General features: G+C 31.8%; 1 protein-coding gene and 1 long non-coding RNA gene across 6 annotated transcripts; one reads left to right on the top strand and one right to left on the bottom strand.

Moving 5' to 3' along the window:
* Window positions 1-1,275: 1,275 nt before the first annotated feature.
* Window positions 1,276-22,091, top strand: LOC105188415 (activating signal cointegrator 1 complex subunit 2). Of its 5 annotated transcripts, none has more exons than XM_011149845.3 (15): window positions 1,276-1,743; window positions 6,216-6,397; window positions 6,597-6,674; window positions 6,923-7,083; window positions 7,162-7,546; window positions 7,781-7,995; window positions 10,120-10,305; window positions 13,141-13,296; window positions 16,672-16,750; window positions 16,830-17,003; window positions 19,991-20,113; window positions 20,192-20,298; window positions 21,142-21,337; window positions 21,426-21,597; window positions 21,901-22,083. In XM_011149845.3, the coding sequence occupies exons 1-15, from the start codon at window positions 1,650-1,652 to the stop codon at window positions 22,038-22,040; spliced, it is 2,448 nt and encodes an 815-aa protein (XP_011148147.1). In that variant the 5' UTR covers window positions 1,276-1,649; the 3' UTR covers window positions 22,041-22,083. The 5 variants fall into 5 exon arrangements, with proteins under 5 accessions (XP_011148147.1, XP_011148146.1, XP_011148149.1 ...); XM_011149844.3 differs by having other exon boundaries at window positions 1,407-1,743; window positions 16,657-16,750; window positions 21,901-22,091; XM_025296867.1 differs by having other exon boundaries at window positions 1,687-1,743; window positions 6,107-6,449; window positions 16,657-16,750.
* LOC112588136 (uncharacterized) lies at window positions 1,946-6,259 on the bottom strand. The gene is made up of 3 exons (XR_003112587.1): window positions 6,083-6,259; window positions 5,256-5,309; window positions 1,946-5,170 (listed from the first exon to the last, which is right to left on the bottom strand). It is a non-coding gene; the product is annotated as an uncharacterized LOC112588136 (long non-coding RNA).
* Window positions 22,092-22,173: the final 82 nt, after the last annotated feature.

Raw genomic sequence — 22,173 nt, 5'->3', positions numbered from 1 at the left:
ATCTGGTTCGGGTAGACCAGGGTCGGCCGGAAGGTAAAGTTTACAAGTTTCCTACACATCTGTGTTCAACTCTTTACAATCTTTGTCTTTGCAACTTGTTCCTCATCAGCTCTCTTGAAAGCTTCATGTCTCATTTAAATTTTCAATGTTGGAACAAAAATATACAGATAAGAATTCCGTATCAAGATATTTCCGTATTTTCGATTCGTCCCGATCAAAGATATTCTCTCTCTACCGCAGGTTATCAACTGGGAAAATTATTTTTCTGTTTCAGTTGTTGCGGAAAGCAACAGCAATCCGGCGGACGCGGATGCCGCACTGGAGGATCCGGTTCGGGCCAAGCAGAGTCGGCTTGAAGGTAAGTTTACAAGTTTACTATAGTTCTCTGTTTGACCCTTGGCGATCTAGAGCTGGAATATAATTTCCGGCTCGACTTGAATTACGATCGTAGAGGGTAAACTACTCTTTTACTCGCTCGCACTCGTTGGTCAAATCTGATAAGCGAATGTGAATTTTTTGTTACAGAGTTGAAGCGGAACGTAGCCGGCTCTGACTGCAAGTCGTATTGGTGAGTAAATGCAAAATGAAAAGATAAGCAAAATTCCGCATGGCGGATGTGGGACTATGGGAGATAAAATATCGTTCGAGTCAATGCGAATTGCAAATAGATTTTGCATGTGTGTGTTTGTGACGTTGAATAAAATACATTGCTCGAAATAATCAGAGGTTACTTGATCGATAGCCTGCATTACATACGAGATTTAAAATACCGAATGATTCTCTTTTGATGTTCATTTGAATAAGAGATATTCATGTTTACAAACGCGACACCGTCATCAGCTGCTTTATTTTCATTTTTCAAGCGGGTCGCAGAATTATATAACGACAATTATTTGACAATATTCAATTGTCCGTGTAAAATCTATTCATACGCATTAATGCCGATACCTTTGGCCACTTTTTTATTTCCAAAACAGGCTGTACAATTATTTGACAATATTGTCCATTCATTACGATCCCTACTGTCTAACCTACTGTCTCGAGTAGCGTATAATGCACGCAGAAATTGCGCCAGCGGACGCCGAGCTTGAGGTATCCTCGCTCGCACGTCTTTGAATATCGCGACCTCAGTTATCAATATACGCGTTTTCACCTGCGCTGCTAACAAAGAAAGCTTAAATTCTCATTTCGCCAAAGTATCGCGAGCGCAAGCTTCGTCGTGACGGAATCATATTATCATGCGTGATAATATATATTGCGGAATCATATATATATCATGCGTGAAAATTTTACCTCGCTCTCTCTCTCTCTCTTTGTGCTCCCTCAGAATGACCGGTTTCTAATTGTCTAATCTTCCCCCGCATGCATTCGCGAATATTCTCGTAGATATCGATACTCCCGCATTTTTGCGACTTTTCAGGCGCGGTCGCGAAAAGCGTCGTAAAAATCCGTTGGACGAGTCGATAAATTTTCGCACGGTTCTTGCTCCTTGCCGATCAAGTTTATAGACCGCTTCGCAGTGCGTGAAAAGTTTCCACCGATGTAAAACGTTCGTTAATTGACGCAAATATCGCCGCTCTAATACAAGTATAGACCGCGTCGCGGAAGTGCGGCGAAAGTGTAGCAAACAACGTAGGACGCGCTGCAAGATGGATGCTGCGCAACACGGAGAGCGGCAGCGGACATGGACGAACATTGGTGGATCTAGTTGGATGCAATGGAACATCATCAATATCATCATCGGTGAGCGTTTGACTCAATGCTCGCAGAGAGCTCATTTATTATTACATTGTGCATGCCGCAAATTTGCATTGACTTTTGTAACGAAAAACATATTTCTTGAATTATTGCCATATATTATGGCCATATATTATTGCCATATATTGTTGCCATATATAGTTGACGTATATTATTGCCATATATTATTGCCACATATTGTCATGTATTATCGCCATATATTATGGCCACTTGAAATTGCGCAAACAATCGAGAAAACCGAATCCCAATTCCCAGTTTAAACTGGGAATTGGGAGTCGAGATTTATTGTGAGAATAGGGTTGAGATAGGACTATATTGTGGCAAAAGCTCGTTCCTATATCTTGAGCCGTTTCCGCGAGGAAACGGGTTGGAAGACGTTCGCAGCCGCGATGGAATTTGACGCTCACGTTCGCAATGATCTAACATTCTATTCGCGAATGGGTGCCATCGCCCCCTCCCCCTCTTTTCGCAACGGTGCAGATGTTTATCTCCTTTTTTACTTATTTTTCGCGACAACGATACCGCGACGAGGCCCGAGCGAGTCTGGTTTGTTTATAACCAGCGTTTATGTCAAAAGCGCTTCTCGGGAACATTCCGCTAGAAACCAAGGGAACATTCCCACTAGAAACCAAGATATCAACATTAAAATTTAAAAATTAAATTAAAATATAATTAAAACTTAAATATGTAACCTTCGGCATATCCTAAACGGCTCAAGACACAGACACGTTTATCTTTCACAATATAGTCCTGTACCAAACCTAATCTCACCCTGAATCTCGACTCTCAATTCCCAGTAGAAGCGGAGATATTAACGGTACAAGTTGGAAAACTTTAACTTTCGATATCTCCTAAACGGCTAAAGATACAGGCCTGTTTTTTGCATTAAAATATAGTGCTGTAAATACCCTACAACCCACCATAGCTTTCTACTCTCAACTCCCAGTAGAAGCGGTGATATCAACGGTATAAATTGGAAAATTTTAACCTTCGATACCTCCTAAACGGCTAGAGATACAGGCCTGTTTTTTGCACCAAAATATAGGGCTGTAAAAACCCTACAACCCACCACAACTTTCTACTCTCAACTCCCGGTAGAAGCGGAGATATGAACGGTACAATTTGAAAATATTTAACCTTCGATATCTCCTAAATGGCTAGAGATACAGGCCTGTTTTTTGCACGAAAATATAGTGCTGTAAAAACCCTACAACCCACCATAACTTTCTACTCTCAACTCCCAATAGAAGCAGAGATATCAACGGTACAGTTTAGAAAATTTTAACCTTCGGTATCTCCTAAACGGCTAGATACAGGCCTGTTTTTTTCACCAAAATGTAGTGCTGTAAAAACCCTACAACCCACCACAACTTTCTACTCTCAACTCCCGGTAGAAGCGGAGACATCAACGGTACAATTTGGAATACTTCGATATCTCCTAAACGGCTAGAGATACAGGCCTGTTTTTGCATCAAATATAGTCCTGCAAAAACACTATTCTCACTATAAATTTCGACTCTCAATTCCCAGTAGAAGCGGATATATCAACGGTACAAGTTGGAAAACTTAAACCCTCGATATCTCCTAAACGGTTAGAGATACTGGCTTGTTTTTTGCACCAAAATATAGTGCTGTAAATACCCTACAACACACCATAACTTTCCACTCTCAACTCCTAGTAGAAGCGGAGATATCAACAGTATAAATTGGAAAATTTTAACCTGCGATACCTCCTAAACGGTTAGAGATACAGGCCTGTTTTTTACACCAAAATATAGTGTTGTAAAAACCATACAACCCACCATACATTTCTACTCTCAACTCCCAGTAGAAGCGGAGATATCAACGGTACAAATTGGAAATCTTTAACCTTCGATATCTCCTAAATGGCTAGAGATACAGGCCAGTATTTTGCACCAAAATATAGTGTTGTAAAAACCCTACAACCCACCATAACTTTCTACTCTCAACTCCCAGTAGAAGCGGAGATATCAACGGTATAATTTGGAAATCTTTAACCTTCGATATCTTCTAAACGGCTAGAGATACAGGTCTGTCTTTTGCACCAAAATATAGTGTTGTAAAAACCCTACAACCCACCATAACTTTCTACTCTCAACTCCCAGTAGAAGCGGAGATATCAACAGTATAAATTGGAAAATTTTAACCTGCGATACCTCCTAAACGGCTAGAGATACAGGCCTGTTTTTTGCACGAAAATATAGTGCTGTAAAAACCCTACAACCCACCATGACTTTCTACTTTCAACTCCCGGTAGAAGCGGAGACATCAACGGTATAATTTGGAATAATTTAACCTTCGATATCTCCTAAACGGCTAGAGATACAGGCCTGTTTTTTGCACCAAAATATAGGGCTGTAAAAACCCTACCACCCACTATAACTTTCTACTCTCAGCTCCCAGTAGAAGCGGAGATATCGATGGTAGAGTTTGGAAAACTTTAACCTTCGATATCTCCTAAACGGCTAGAGATACAGGCCTGATTTTTTTACCAAAATATGGCCCTGTAAAAACCCTATTCTTACCATAAATTTAGACTCTCAATTCCCAGTATTTAGTATTTAACTAATAATCTAATGACTAATAAACCTAATAAACTGTTAACTTAGTTAGTAACTTAACTGTTGTAATTAAATGTATTGTTATTAAATGTAATTCGCGCGTATGCTGTAAAATATATGCGTAATGTATGCGTAAAATATTAATAGATGATTTTTTAAATTTCTATTTCACAAAGAAAAACGGAAAACTTCCAACGCTAATTGCATATCCGCAAAAATGTTATTTTTGTAAGTTGATTTTATGTTCTACAAGAATATTCAAAAAACGTTCTTTTTGTAAATAATCTCGTTGATGGTGTCGTTTTTTTTGTTCGCGGTATTTCGCGAACGAATATGGTTCTAATCTTGACCTTCTTCTATAAATTGGTATATTGTTAATTGCATTTCTATTTATCGATCCTACATTTGTCCTACTCTTTTCATTAACAGTTTCATTAACATCATTTCCATTAACATTAACATTTTCATTTTCATTAATATCATTATTTCCAACTTCTTCAATTTCGCGGATATGAAATCCATTAATATTTGAAGAAAATGATACTAGGTTAATTTCTGGCCTAATTTTAAAATATTATCAAGTCTCAAAGTGGACCCACTGTTGCATTGCCGCGCCCTTACGATTGTTATCCTTGATTTGTTTGTACTTTTTCCTCAAACTTTTCCATTTTGAACAACACTATTCTGCTGTTATATTATATCCAAATTCATTTATGGTAGCACAAATTCGTTTCCATACATTCTTGGTTGTGTGTTAAAATCTTTTTGACGACAATCAATTTCTGACAACAATAATGTTGTTATTACTTCAGTCCATTGTAACTTTCCATCTAAATAGAAAAGAAATTAATATTTAGATACAAATATTATACAACAATAATGAAATACTAACAATATTAAATAAATATATATCACCTGCATCAACATTTCTTAAGATGTTCGTGTCAAAATCCATAACTTTTTCGTGTTCTACTGAAAACAAGGTCAAAATAATATTAGAATAGATGATTAATCATAATAAAACTTAATTATTTTAAAAATATATATTCATAAATAATAATTTGTTAAATGTAGTTTAAATATAATATATATAATACGATAATGATAATAATAATCCTTTTATTGTTCTTATGTAATGCAAGATAACAAATTTTCCAATCTGAAAGCTACTTAAACTGTTATTGCAACGCTGAAAAAATGAAAGAAAAAACATTCAAATCATGCTTGCTAACTCACACTTTAAAACACAATAATTGCAAATGCTATCATACATATAATATATATACATGCTTGACATTTACTTATCAGAACATTTATTAGGCTGTTGTAGATAACCATTCAAATCTTCCACACTGTGATCAATTACTATCCTAAATATTGGACTATAATCTAGATTGGATTTAATTTATTTCCTCAGATGATAATTGAAACACACATATTTTAATTTAACTTCAAAATTATAAGTTGGAAACTAAAAGTACATAAAATAGGTAATATGAAATTGACAAGGAAGATTTGTTAATTGTCTACATGATATATTCAATAATATATTGATAATTGTCTACATGATATATCCAATAATATATTGATAATTGTCTACATGATATGTCCAAAGATATATAACTCAACGATAAAATATATAATTCAAGTAAAAAATTTGATATAAAATAAGAGGAAATAAATTCATATGATATATAAGTATAATTTTTTCAATAAAAAATAAAATATATGGCATACGTTACCTTTCTGTTATGTATACACACAAGACGATCGGCTCCTGCTCGCTCCTGTCACATTGAGACAGCAAGGGAGTAGGATTAGGAGCAGCCATGAAATATAATAGTTATAGATGAGAGTGTGTACTGCTCTCTTCAGATCCAGATCCAGATCTCACTCGCTCCACTCTCGTTATCGTAAGCACCCTCAAGCAGCGTGCCCACGTCATCTCACGCATGCGCTGTAGCATCGTAATTGCATCTAGCAACTCTGCCTTAAAGTTGTGCGATAGGGATATGTACCTAACCTCATTTCAGCTGCTCGTACAACAATCAATAAGTGTAATTATTTGAAACATATAATATATCATATTAAATTATGAAGTTTTATAAGGTAATTGATTTTGATGATTCAAAGTAGTTGTAACAAATTGTTTCAATAAAAATCTTTATAAATACATATACATATGTATAATATTTGTAACATTTATATAAATGTTTGTATAACATTAATAAAAGATTTTGCTATTTTGTTTAATAGAATCCTGAATGCATCCCATTAGAGATGTTAAAATTACATATTAAAAGTGATGGAGTTATTATTGCGGTGGAAGCATTGGTAAGAAGTATGTTATATATATATATATATGTTTTTTTTAATTATATATAAAAATTATTTTATAGATTGACCAATATTTATTTTGTTTAATTATAAAGTTTAAATGCAATATAATTTTATTTTTATATTGAAAATTTTATAATTTGAAAAAAATAGATATTTTAGATACATAATTTAGATATTAAATATACATATATATATGTGTATGTGTGTGTGTATGTGTGTATGTAAGTAATATTAAATTTTAGAGTCCAAAATGGACAGAAAAGCGTTATTTTTTACACTATGAAGCACCTGAGATATACGATGAAAATGGTTCAGAAATTGTGGGTTATAAAGAATATTGGATAGAACTTATCAACTATATTATTGAAGATTTAACTTGGTTATTGAATCTTCCATTTTATCGGTATAATACTTATATAATTTCTGTAACATTAATATTTCATGCAATTATTATTAAAATTTTCTTATTTTCTCTTTATAGATTCTGGTCTAATGTTATATATAATACCTCAATTATAGATACATTAGTATCTTTTCTACAAGAAGCTCCACCCTTTTATGCATTAGAAACTTTTCCTGCCATACCAGAAATGCTTGAAGCACTAGAAAAACTTCGTTATAATGTGCTTATGATTTTCATTCGTCTTGTCACAAACAAAGAAAGTTTAACAGAATACATACAACATCCTTATTTAGGAAATTTATTATATAATAATTATATATTTACAGTACCTATTATATTTGATTTATGTCAACTGTATGGCAGAGAAAATGACAAACTCATAGAGAAAATCTTACATAACATATTTAGTATGCAGCCGTTATACAATGATGATCTTGAAAAATCTGTCCCATGTCTTATAAAGGTAATGTATTATATTTAACAAAAAATTAAAATTCTTTATTATTATGGTGAAAGTCGATATTGCTAATTATAATATAAAGAATAATATAAAGGAAAATTTATTATTTAACATTTTGGAAAACAAACAAGTATTACATAATCAAAAGTTAAATAAGAACTTGGTAGTTAAAGAAATGGTACAGATTTTCAATATTTTAATAATATTTTATAAATCAGAATTCTTATTAATATATAGGCTCTTAAAAATGTGGAACAAAAATTTGAAGATTGCCCAACTGACACAATGGAAGCAGTAGCACTTTCAGAAAGAGGATGTGTTGCTGAGATGACACTGTATAAATTAGAAGGTTTAATATTGTATGTTTTGGATTTATCATCAACTCTTGTTATATTATTGAAATGTAATCCTCCAATAGTCAGCATATTTCATAGGGAAGATTTTATGAACAAGTGAGTAAATTTTTTTCTATTACTAATAATTGATATTACGTAAATTTTATGCAATCTTTAGAAACATTTAGAAACCGTTATTTAATTTTATGGGTAACCACACACATCTTTAATAGTTGTTATAAATTTAATACTAAAAGTACTCAAATAACATTACATATTGCTATTAATATTACATTACTTCTTAAATTTATTCATGCAACTATTTATTATACAGAGTGTCTGAGAAATTTTAGACCGATCAGTTTGTAGAACAGGTGAAATTGAACAATAGTCATAGAAAATTTTCCAAAAATTGTAATAGTTATTAAGCTATTAATTAAAATGTTTGGGCAATGAACGCACGGGAAACGGTAGGCCGGACTCGATAGAAGTATAAAACAATAGACAAAATGACTTCTGAATATTCATAGTAAAGACAACCAGCTGATTGTATGAGGCAGGTTAACACACAAGAATCTTTCCTCGTACTCAACGACAAGGTGCACTAATGCATCAATTATGCTTTATAGTTATGCACTAAACACCCAGTCTCACGTAACTTTTACGTCTTTTAGGTAATTAAGTATGAAATGTCCGATTTCGAATTAAAAGTTTGGTTTATTATATCTCAAACCAGAAATAGTAAAATTAATCAAAGTATGCACCTAAAGCATCGACACAGTTCTGCCATCTTAATGGTAGCTTATGCCAGCAGCGAAGAACCTGAAGAGCGAGTGACGATGAAATCGCGGAAGGCGTTTTCCACAGTTTGTTGAGAATTGAATATTTTTCCTTGCAAGAAGTGGTCCAGTGTCTGGAAGAAATGGTAGTCAGTTGGTGCAAGGTCTGGTAAATATGGTGGGTGATAGAGAGTTTCCAAGTCCAGCTGCTATAATTTGAGCAACGTTGTTTGTACTACATGTGATCGAGCATTGTCTTGCAAGAGGATTGGCCTGTCTTTTTTGACCAATCTCGGCTGCTTAATCATCCTCATCATTTCGTCCAGTTTGTTATAGTAGACATTCGCTGTAATCGATTGATCAGGTTTTATGAATCTATAGTGGACAATACCAGCGCTGGGACACCAAACAGACACCATTAGTTTTCTTTTGTGAATATTCGGTTTCGGACTATGTTTCGGCACTTCATTTATATCCAATCATTGTGCCGAACGCTTGCGATTATCGAAAAGAATCCATTTTTCATCACATGTAATAATACGATGTAAAAATGGTTCGCCTTTATGTTGTGATAGTAAAGAAAGACAAGTTTCGAGACGATTTCTCTTCTGATGCTCGTTTAATTCATGCGGAACCCATCTATCCAGCTTCTTTACCTTGCCGATTTGTTTCAAGTGCTCCAATATCGTTGGAATAGTAACGTTAAACCGTGCTGCTAATTCACGTGTTTAGTTTGAGATGTATCCGCTTCCACTACAGCTTTCAGCTTACCATTATCCACCTTGGTCTCGAGTCGCCCACGTGGCTCATTTTCAAGATTAAAATCGCCAGAACGAAACTTCTCAAACCGTCGACGTACTGTGCGTTCATTAGCCACATCTTCACCAAACACTTCGTTGATATTTCGAGTTGTCTGCGCTGCATTGGTTCCACGACGGAACTCATGTTCCAAAATAACACGAATTTTTAACTTATCCATGGTTACACAAAGATTGCTGTAACAAAAACATTTCGAAAGATAATCACAAACCAAAACATGCGTTTGAAAGAGTGATGATGTACCTTCATAAGAAAAAAAAACCAAGAACTGTAAAGGTGAAATATCAGAGATATCGATTGTCGAATTTAGTACTTAAGAAAATCGGACATTTCATATTTAACGACCTAATATATACTATACATATTTTATTTAAAATGTAGTAGTATATTTATTGCATGCATGGTCATCGACAGAAATTGCTTGTAATTTTTTATGTAAGTTTTAAAATGATGTGTCTAATAGGAGAAATCTTTCATTAGAAAACAAATTTTGCTATTGAACTAACAGATATATCTTGAAATAAAATTTTAACCTTTCTATCTACAATAATATGTACATAACATATTATATACATAACATATTATATATTATATACATAACATATTATATATTAATATTAATTGCATTATTTTTATTTGCTAGAATACTTTCAATATATGGAAATACAATATCTCAGATGTATAAGACATTAGACAGATTAGCACATAATGATAAAGATATGCCAAAATATATTGAACTAAAGCATTATTTGGATGTAACCAGAGTGGAAATCTTGAACCTTTACCGAACTATAGTGTATGAACCTATATCAAATATTCAAAAGAAAATGTAAGTTTTCAAAATATTTTTTATATTTAAAAGTGGCTATATAAGGTGGTCCATTTTAATCGACAATTGAAAATATTTCGTCAGGTAAGGCAGATCGCGAAAAATGTTTCAAACAAAAATTGTAATGTTCAGAGGGGGACGTCTGACGGTGACCTTGGCTTCCCCTTGGATTGTCGTTTGAAGATCATGTAAAGGTGAACTTTAAAATCCTAAATGGAACCCCTCATTTGTTATTGCATTTTCTTGTAGCCCTTGTCGAGACGTTTTCAAAACACTACCTACTTTTGTCTTTTGCGTAAGCCATTCCCAAGATATGAAACTTCAAAGTTGACATACCGCCGGCATTTACATTATCCGATGTACACCGCGGGGAGGTTGTTCGGTCGGATTTGTACATCATAGTGGCCTTAAAAAGGGCCGATTTTGTGTGTGTGGGGGGGGCTCATTCATCATAGATGTTCGAAAACGCCATCGACAGCTCGGTACACTCGAACTCGCTTTTCGAAACTTTCGATAAGTTTCAGAAGAATGTTTGCTGGAATCGCTCGGCACGCGACTTCTGATGCGATCTATTATATCCTGCCGCGTCGTTGGCGGTTGAAGAAACACTGCGTTTTTCAAAAATCTCCACAGATAAAAATCCGGAGGAGTAAGATCGGCTGATTTTAGTGGCCACTAAATTGGACCGTCTCGACCTATCCATCGATAAGGGAAAGTGGTATCGAGGTGATTCTCGAAGGAAATTAAACTATGATGTACAAATCCGACTGAGCAACCTCCCCGCGGTATACATCGGGTAATGCGAATGCCAGCGGTATGTCAACTTAGAAACTTCATATCTTGGGAATGACTTACGCAAAAGACAAAAGTAGGTGTTTTGAAAACGTCTCGACAAGGGCTACAAGAATATGCAATAAAAAATGGGGGTTACATTTAGAATTTTAAAGTTGACCTTTACGTGACCTTCAAACGACAATCCAAGGTCAAGCCAGGGTCCCTTTCTGAACCCTATAACTTTTGTTCGAAATATTTTTTGCGATTTGGCTTACCTGATGAAATATTTTCGATTGTCGATTAAAATGGACCACCCCTATTACAGGATGTCCCATTTTATTTTTGACAGTCAAGTATCTCGAAAAATATAAAAGATACAGAAAAACGTTTCATACAAAAGTTGTAAGATTTTGAGGGGAACATTTGATGGTGACTTTGACCTTGACCTAGAAATGAAATTTGAAGGTTAACTAAAAGTTATCCTTCAAATCACGTCTTCATCTCAGCCACATATATAGCAAAGAGTCTGCTGTCTTTTATCTTCGCTGACACATACACACGCACACGCGCGTACAAACACAAACACACACACCCAAAAGAGGTGTAAATCCAACCGGGCAACTTCCGCATGGTACATCTTGGGTAATGCTAATGCCGGCGGTATTATAATATACTTTTAAGCCTCATAACTCGAGATGTATTTAACAAAAAAATATTTAATTATAGTGTTTTGGAAAGCTCTTGAGATAAACTACATGAATATGTAACGAGAAATAGGGGTTTCTACTTATACTTTTTTAGTTGACTTTTAAATGACCTTCACATTTCACTCCTAGGTCAAGATCAAAGTCACCATCAAATGTTCCCCTCAAAATCCTCCAACTTTTTTATGATACATTTTTCTGTATCTTTTATATTTTTCAAAATATTTGACTGTCAAAAATAAAATGGGATACCCTGTATATGGTGTATTCTAAAAATTCCGGAATGGCCAATTATTTTAGAAATTATTATTTTATTGAACATATGTTTTAAACAAAACTGATAATGTTAAAAAAAACTATTAGATAGTAACGTTAATTTAATTAAGAAATAATCTTGAAAAGTCTTGTCAAACTTCATTTGAAAATGTTGGAAACCTCGAATTTTATTTATTAGATTCTGCTAACTATGGTTTTCAGATGTTTTCACAAAGATATAATATTACATTATTTAGTCAAGTATAGCCAATATTGGCGTTACCTATGACCACATGATGATTATCTAATTAAATTTGCACTGCTTGTGCGCATTATACATATGAGTAGGCGAAGGAAGCATTCTATTCATTATTACATTAAATATTTAAATTGATGTTCTTTTGGTATTTGACATAGTAAGATATATTTAAAATATTTCTTAAAATACTAAATGTAATGAAATTTATGTCAGCTACCAATATTTAAGTATATTATATTATAATGTAGCAATATTAGCCTATTACTATTCAAAATGTCATTCAAAATGCTTTTGAAAATGTTTATTTTTAACGAAATAGACATTAAGCACTTTTCGAGTTTAAATATCCATAATTGTCTAATTTATTTTGTTAATGGATATATTGTTATAATGAATGTCAATGGATTAGTAAATGAGGTACGAAAGAATATTTATTGAGATTTGTGTACTTAAAACCATTAGAAATTAGAAATTATGAAACGAAATTTACAACATAGGCGATTTAAAACAAATAATATATAATATTCCAAATTTCAATATACTGCAATTTTTGAGTAATGTTTTAAATACATTTTACGCAGTAAAAATATATAAGTAATAGAAAATTATCAGTTTAAACATTTATTATTTTTGTCACATAATGAGTAAACTCATAACCATCTATAAATAGAGATGTATTAAAAGAGATCAGGTAAGAAAAAGAGGGGGGGAGAGGGAGAGAATGGGGTCGAGGGAGAAAGAGGGAGAGGAAACTTTTGGAATGCAAATATGCAGATATATAATGTTAAATAATATATAATATATAACGATATAATTTACTTAGTAACTTTACGTCTTACTTAGGGATACTATAACAGAAGATGAAGTCAGAAATTTTATAGATCAATATCTGTATTCATTGACAAATGCTATATCTGAAAAAGAATTTATTATAGATTATCACAAATTTTATCCGATTGATTACGACCTTGAAGTTGTATCGAAATTTTACCCCGACGTGTATCCTTTTTAAAATAATAATATATTATATAGTTATAATAATAATATATGTAGCGTAATTGTGAAAAGTTTACTTTATTAAGGGGCTACATACACTCTGGATGGTAAAAAAATCGATTTTTCAATTTTTACATTTTTTTGAATTTTTGATGTTTCTAGAATATTTCTCTAAAGTTTTAGTTAAAAATATATTAAAATGACAGAGATACAGCCGTTTTTGTATAAGTGCGCAACGCGCGCGTTCGTACGTTTTCCTGCGGCAGCTAGCGCATTGCACGTTGCAACACGTCCATTTATTCCGTCGCTCATTTATTTTATCGCAGAATGAAGCATTCCTTTAGTAATAGGCCGAATATCGGAGTATTCTATTACTATACAATTTTATTGTTGCGAAGACAATGTTTTCTAATTTTATGCGATGAGTTTTTCCCATTTTGCACGATATATAAAGTGTTCAAAAAAACAACATAGGTGTTCGAAAAATTGGCGGAATTATAGATATGCCATTTCCAGTTAGTCAAACTGCATATTGATTTAATCATAAAACATATTCATAAAAGTTCTCAGACAATATGCAATTTGGTATTCCGTAAAGCTATTGAAGAAAAAGATGAAATATTAAAGAATGCTAATGATAATGAATCTCAAGGATTAATTATATCAGGCGACGGTACTTGGAGAAAACGCGGTTTTAAATCTATGTTGGTATGTCAAGTCTCATTAGACATTATACTGTTGAAGTTCTTGACGTTATTATAAAATCAGCATATTGCAAAGTATGCGAATATTAACCTTCAAAAACAGGCACGGAAGAATATGAAGAATGAAAAACAAATCACAAATGTCTTGCAAATCACAAAGGATCAGCTGGTACGATAGAAGTAAATGTGATATGCGAAATATTTAAAAAATCAATTGAATTTTACAATGTTTGATATACTAATAATATAGGAAATGGCGACTCTAAACTTATGCAAGAATTGTAAATAGTAAGCCTTATGATGATATACCCATACTATAAAAAAATGCATAGATCATATCCAGAAGCGAATGGGAAGACGACTTTGTGAATGCAGAAAAAATAATAAGCTTGGTGGTAGAAATAAACTAACTGCTAAATAAATTGATAAATTAATAGTATATTATGGACTTGCTATTCGTAAAAACTGAATCATTGGAAGAAAAGTAAATCATTGGAGGAAATGAAAAACGCTATTTGAGTAACTTATTATCATTATTCTACAAATAAAAATCCTCAACATCATTACTATCCGTAAAATATTGATTTATGGTGTGACTGGCAGTGAATGAATAAAATATCTCCATCAACAATTAAGGATTTTATACATGATTATCAGCCTTTTGACAAAGATGTAGCGAACGCTCTTCACAAAATTTATCAAGATTTAAGCAATGAAACTGTTAGAACGATGTATTGACAGATTTATGCAAAACAATAATGAAAGTTTTAACATTTTGATTTGGCACATTGCATCCAAAATATTTCACAGCGGTACTGAAATTGTGAAGACAGCCACATATATCATTTTCCCCATTCACATTACACATTTCAGTTGCATGTATTTATAATGAAGGTTTTATATTAGTATTGAAAATTATGAGTGATATGAATATAAGATGTAGTCGAAATGCGAAAACCAATATGCTAGTGCAGAGGACGATTGCCGGCGTAAAAACAATATACGTTATGTGCGTGTCTACAAAAGCGGCTTGACTAGAACAAAAACTAAATAAATCTGCTAACGATAATTTCCTGGATACTGAGGATTTACTATATGGACCAGAAATCAATGATTCCGTTTAAGGTAAACAATTTTGTCGTTCATTCACTTTAAACCTTACTTAAAACTTTAGACACATTTTTTTCGAAATTATGTTTTGAAAACTGGTACCAAAGATTTCTCAAAAACTATCGAACCGACGTCCTTGAGACTTAACATGCTTATTCAGCATATTGAAACGTAAGTAGCATCAATAAGGCATAAGGGTTTTTCCATTTATCCCTTTATTCACCTGTATTTATAATTGTAATATTAATATCGTAAAAAAGTAGGCTATAAAATTCAAATATGTGCCATTTTGTTTAGAAGTAAAATTTTTGAAAACGGCTACGATCCTGCGTTTTTTAATGTAAGAAAATATATGATTGTTTGCATTCTAATACGTTTTATAACTGTCTTTTCTGACACCGATTTCCAGATCGGCGCATAATGTCTACAATTCCAGCTCTTATATTGTAGCCATTTTGAATTATTATGAAGCATAAAAAATTAAAAAATAATCTACAATGTTAATATTTTTTAATGAAAAAATAGTAGGTTAAAAGGACTTCACGTTTACGAGAAAAAATCGTGAAAAATAGTTTTTTTTTCAAGACCAGAATATATGTAGTCCCTTAAGAAGATTTTTCTTATTCAACAAAAAACCTAGGTCTATTTAAATGTTTATATACACACACGTACGCGCTTGCACTCACATACATGTTAATATGAATCTGATATATTTACGGTTGTGGACAAACAAGTGTTCCACAATTTTTATGTGTTTTATAGTATATCCATTTTATCTAATGGCAAATTTCTTTCGCTAGATTAAATGTATTACACATTTACTTACTTATGTAAGAACAAACAACCTTTGTGCTTACGACCGTTAATATAAAAATTTAATATAAAATGAAATAGAACATTTCTAACATTTTTAACTCAGTATCTGCGGACTATATATTAGGAGTGTGATTTAGTTTTGTAGGTTTTGTAAGTAGTTTTGTAGGTTTTATAAGAGATAGCACTAATGTTAGTTTTTTCGAAGACACTCCAACCACATCTATTATTTCTTAATCAGGGGTTGCTAACCGGGGGTATAAAAAAATATTCTTGGGGGTGCGAGGAAAAGTGATTGTAATTAATAATGATTAAGATGAATTCTGGAATAATCCGGCATTTTTACCATTAAATTAAAAAACATGATATTAAAATTATATATTTTTTACGTATTTGTACGTATACGAGGTCTGTCCTAAAAGAAAATTGGATCAATTCCAAGGAAGAATCTTTTTATCGTCGCAGAATCCATGTTTTGCTAGTAAGATGGGAAAAAGTTGTAGAAAACGAAGGAAAATATTTTGATTAAGGTATTCGTTCATTATCTTGTTTAAGTAAATCCATTCTTTCGTAAATCCGAGCAAAAAAAACCTTCAAATCACACTCCTAATATTATTATGTACAATACATTACTCATTTCTACTTATACTTTACGATTTCTGAAAGCTCTCTGATATCCTTAAAAATAAAAAAGAAATAAGAAAAAATAATACTAGTATTCCTTACATATACTTAGTGATATGATGAACAGTGACTATATTTTAAATTCACTATATGTATCAATTGGAGACACTAAAATACCAACTAATATATCCTCCAAAGATATAACTGTAAGTAATTGTTTTAGAAATAACTATGTGTGGACAGATTTTATTATTAATTAACAATTTATTGTATGTTATCTTATAGATAAGTAATGCTGGATTTAGCGGCGTTCAAGATAATCAGCAAAATGAACATTGTAATAATGTGAGTTATAGAAATAAGGAATTGGAAACTATTTCGAATGATTCTGACCAATTGATGTCTCATATCTTGAAAGTAAAAGAAATTTTATGTGATTATGATGAAAATTTTATACAGGTGAAGATTTTATTCATGTATTTAATATTTGAATATACATAGGAAACTATATCATAATTTTATAAAATAATTATACATGTCAAGCAACATCTCGTAATATGTAGTAGACTATTTTTATGAATTTTATAAATACAAAGAAGATCAAATTAGATAAAATTAGCACGCATAAAAAATTAAATTAATTTAAAAATATCTAACCAAGAATCTCCAAGAAAAGGAGAAAAAGAGAAAAAGACGTGAAAAAGAGCGTATTGACTATTTATATTAAATTATACATAAAACTTGTTTTTTAATACTACTCCAAATATTGTTTTACATTATAATAAATATTGCAATAAAATATATAATTGCAAAATCTATATATATATTATGTAAAACAATTAGAGGAGCGCTTCGAAACTTTTTTACTGATTTTTATAAGACCATGTCTCAGCTTGGGAGAATCGTAGGACACTTCTACTTGGCGCATTTTAAAGGGTGAAACCTCAACTTTAAAGTGCATATAATGATTTCGTCCATCTCATCGAACTATCTTTTTTATGAAGACCAAAATCAGATCACGGAGAAGTCCTGGCAATTTCACATTTTTGTAGCCTTTCATGGAAAAATCAGAAATGGGGAGACAAATATCATCCTATAACTTTTGAAGTGAAAAACTTTTCCTTAAAAATGACGCAAAGCGCATTATCCTATCATGTTTAGAAGCCGAGTTTTTGCATTTTATAGTTCCCCTTGTATTTTGCTAGATATTGGACAGTACCGCCGGCGCATTTGCGTTACCTGATGCACCATGGGGAGGTTGTTCGGTTGGATTTTGCCCATCATGTATATGTTTATCCTGTAAAATGTGCTAAGTAGAAGTGCCCAAGTAGAAGCGCTCCTCTAATTGTTTTGCGTAGTGTATATATGTGTGTATATATGTATACAGGTATCTCAAAAATACCGGACCCCCTGGATAACTTTGCAGGATCAAATTTTCATGAAAAACTTTAAATATAAAAATTATAGGAAATCGAGCAACGGGCTTGATGGTGACATTGAATTTGATCTCGGCCATGATCTTTAAGGTCATTTGGAGGTCAACTTGAAAAATTTAAATGGGAACCCCTATTTTTATTACACTGTTTTTTTCTACCAATTAATTTGAATAGCTCTTGTCTAAAACATTTTTTTATTTGCCTAATATTTTTTGAGATATTTGAGGAAAACTTGATAACTTTTTCAATATTTAACTTACGATATCTCGCTAACTATTTGTCGGAAAAAAAAGTGGTACTAGACTTTTTTGCCCTATTTAATCTCAAGAATATATTGTTACAATAGCGCCATGACTTTTGTTAACTTGCTGATTTTTGGAAATTTCCAAGTCAGTAAGTTAACAAAAGTCAGGGCGCTATTGTAACAATATATTCTTGAGATTAAATAAAGCAAGACAGTCTAATACCATTTTTTCTTCCGACAAATAGTTAGCGAAATATCGTAAGTTAAATATTGAAAAAGTTATCAAGTTTTCCTCAAATATTTCAAAAAATATTAGGCAAATAAAAAAATGTTTTAGACAAAAGTTGTTCAAATTAATTGGTAGAAAAAAAAACAGTGAATAAAAAATAAGGGTTCCCATTTAAATTTTTCAAGTTGACTTCCAAATGACCTTGAAGGTCTTGGCCAAGATCAAATTCATGGATCAGAAATGGAAATGCCATAGAACCAGAAATGTTTAAAAATATTCATAGCAATTTTCGACAAAGATTTTATTAATTGTATAGAAGTTGGTAGACGGCACTTTGAATATTTAATAAAATAAATCTTTCATTATATTGTGGATTTTCAATTTTTCGTACTCAAAATCTCCAAGTGCAATTTTTTAAATATTTACTCAAATTAAAAAAAATAAACTGTTATGATAAGAATTAAAATATCTTTGAAATGATATTATTTGATCTCTTGTTATTTAAGATCTTTTTATGGGTGGCGACCTCACTTAACCGTTTGAGTCCCAAGCAGCGCGATCGCGCTGTTTAGATTTTATGTCGAGAAAACCCAGTACATTCCGATCATTGTGGACAACTGACGGTGCGTTACCGATTGTCGAAGTCGCGCGCTCAGATTTACTGAAGCAAGTATATCACACCGATCCTTTTAATGTAAATAGTACATTTTATAATAGGTAGAATAATACTATAATAATGCAATAATACATTACAAAATAAAAATTTTTATTTCATTGTTATCTTCTCAATAATTTTTATCGAACAAAACTTGAAATATTTATAAATTTACAGTACGCATATGTAATAATACAGATGTATTTTATAAAATAACGAATAACAAATTAACAATATTTTTGTGTTATGAACAAATAATTTAAATGGAGAGTAACAATTATAATTTGTAACATCGGTGTTTATCAAAACATGTTGGATGGATTCCTTTTGCTTCGTTGCTCCGTTGCTTCGTCTAATCATTTTGAAACACACAATTATTAACAATGAGAAACACTTACGCAAGAATACGTCCGATCGCTTTGCAAACTACAATAAATGTGACAGAGCGATGAGAAAAAGACGAGAATCGCGTTACCTAACAAATACAAGAAGCGGTATTGGTCCGATTGGGATTCATCGATGTAAAATAAACAAAGCGCTATCGCGCTGCTTGGTATTTCTCGACCTAAAATAAAACAAGCGCTATCGCGCTGCTTGGGTCTTTTCATACTCATTTATAGAAAGCGCGGTTGCGCTGTTTGGGATTCTTCGACAGTGTTTTTTCAATACCCCCTGGGACTCAAACGGTTAAGGAGATGAAAAGATTAAATTTATAATATTTATATAACCTCCTTGAAAACGATATCGAAATATACCGGTATTTTTAACAAATATCAATTGATTACAGAATAATCAGGGTGGAAAGTTTTCGTTGGCAAACCCTATATATATATATATGTGTGTACGTATATTGCATATTGAAATATTGTTTACAATTTTCAGATATGTTTGAAGCATTACGATTATAACGTTGAATCTGTGATAAATGCTGTTTTAGAAAATACTTTACCATCTAATTTGAAAAAATTAAATGGAACATTACCACACATAGTACCAGATTCTTTGGTAAATAATTAATACAATATAAAATTTGTTTTGTATTAATAAAGAAACAATCATTTTATCTATATTGTGTTCTTTTAGGAATCGCCAACTGATGTCAATTCAGCTATTAATGACCAAAGATTAAATATTTTGGATAATGATGAATTACATCTTCCAGCTTTATCAAAAATGTATAGAAAGGAAAGGTAAATCTAATTTTACATATACATATAATCTCATTAAATACCGAATAGAGGGTGCTAATTTCAAACAGATTAAAAATCTTGAAAACTAAATAATATCAAGGTCCGTTTGTTGGGTTATACTGTTTCGAAGAAGACATATTTTGATAAAAAAGGATACTTTTGAGTAGAAGTATCAAGGTAAAATAAAGGTTAAATTATATTTTTTAATGGAACTCTAATTTTTTATATACCTACATTTGTAATTCTTGTGACAGTGAATTCAATGAATACATACCGAAAGTAATTAGAAACATAAATTGCAAAAAAACCGTAAATAAAGCAAGAAAATCTGGTACCACATTTTCTGCCGATAAATAGTTAGCGAGATATCATAAGTTAAATATTGAAAAAGTTTCAAGTTTTTCTCAAATATTTCAAAAAATATTAAGCAAATAAAAAATGTTTTAGACAAAAGTTGTTCAAATTAACTAGTAGAAAAAAAGTGTAATAAAAAATAAGGGTTCTTATTTAAAAAACGCAAATTGACCTTCAAATGACCTTGAAAATAGAGATTAAGGTCAATGTCAAGATCATCATAAAGTAGCTCACTTAATTCCTTACAACTTTTATTCAGATCATTTTCCTTGAAATTTCAATACTGAAGAGTTATTAAGGTGGTCCGTTACTTTTGGGACACCCTGTATATTATATTGCATATTATATTTCTTGACATTGTGACAATATAATAGTTATATCATTATGCTTGCTGATATACATACACAGGCACGCGCATGTATGTGTGTGTATAATTTATGTCGAAAGATTTCATATGGCTATATTAATTGTATTTTTCTTTACTTATAGAAAAGAAAAATATAAAGACGCAAATGAAATGTTGAATGATAAATCTTGGATTGATAAATCTATTTATGGGAAGTATAATATTATAGATGAAGTGGATGATTACGATGATGAATATGATGATACATACGACAGCCATAATATTCGAAGTGCATTAGATTCTACAGAAATAGAACCTAGACCTTTTACTACACCAAGAGTTGGTTTAAATATTTTACTCTTATTAAATAATTTCATTATAATTTATAAATATTATTTTGTGTATATGTAACAAATTTTATTTCCAGGTATTATGCACAAGCGATAAATCTAATGCCAATTCCGAAGATGAAACAGAAATTGAAAACGAGAAATCAATACAAAATATTGATCATTTTATACAAAATCCCATGGAAATGCGGATTAAAATGGAGCAACGAAAACAATTAAAAGGAAATCAAAATTCACATAATGTAGTCGGTATGTTTTAGACTTATTTATATAAATTTCCTCTTGCAATCCTTTATAATTCCAATAGGTTATTGGAATGTGTACTAACGAATATACAGGGTGTACCAAAAGTCTGGAACGTTCACTCAAGGTCAATTCAATGACACCATCTTATGTCTTCCCTCGAATCAAATAACTTGTCTGAAATATTTCTTTCTAGAATGCATAGTTTATGAAATATTCGACTGTTTCCAGACTTTTGGTATACCCAGTATATGCTTATATACGTATGCAGGCGTTAATGCAACTCAAAGACTTTTTTTTTCATTTAAGATAAATTTGGAAATCAGGAGCAAAATAAAGAAATACTTATTAAGGGACACAAAAAAAATACATATAAAGATTCACAGAGCAATCATAATCGTCGTACAGCTAATCAAATGAAAAAGAGACAAGGAATGATTCCGTTTTAGAGCTACGTATATCTGCAAATATGAAAAAGATGTATAATGTATAATGTATCGTTAAATAACAAATAAATAAATTAATGTGTATGTGTCTGTATGTATACGTTAGGGCTTTATTATTGACTTTATGCGTTCGAAA

The sequence above is a fragment of the Harpegnathos saltator genome, unplaced genomic scaffold (assembly GCF_003227715.2).
Source record: "Harpegnathos saltator strain DR-91 unplaced genomic scaffold, Hsal_v8.6 scaffold160, whole genome shotgun sequence".
Classification (NCBI taxonomy): Eukaryota; Metazoa; Arthropoda; class Insecta; order Hymenoptera; family Formicidae; genus Harpegnathos; species Harpegnathos saltator.
The sequence above is the reverse complement of the archived record's forward strand: the minus strand, read 5'-3'. Positions and strand labels throughout refer to the sequence as shown.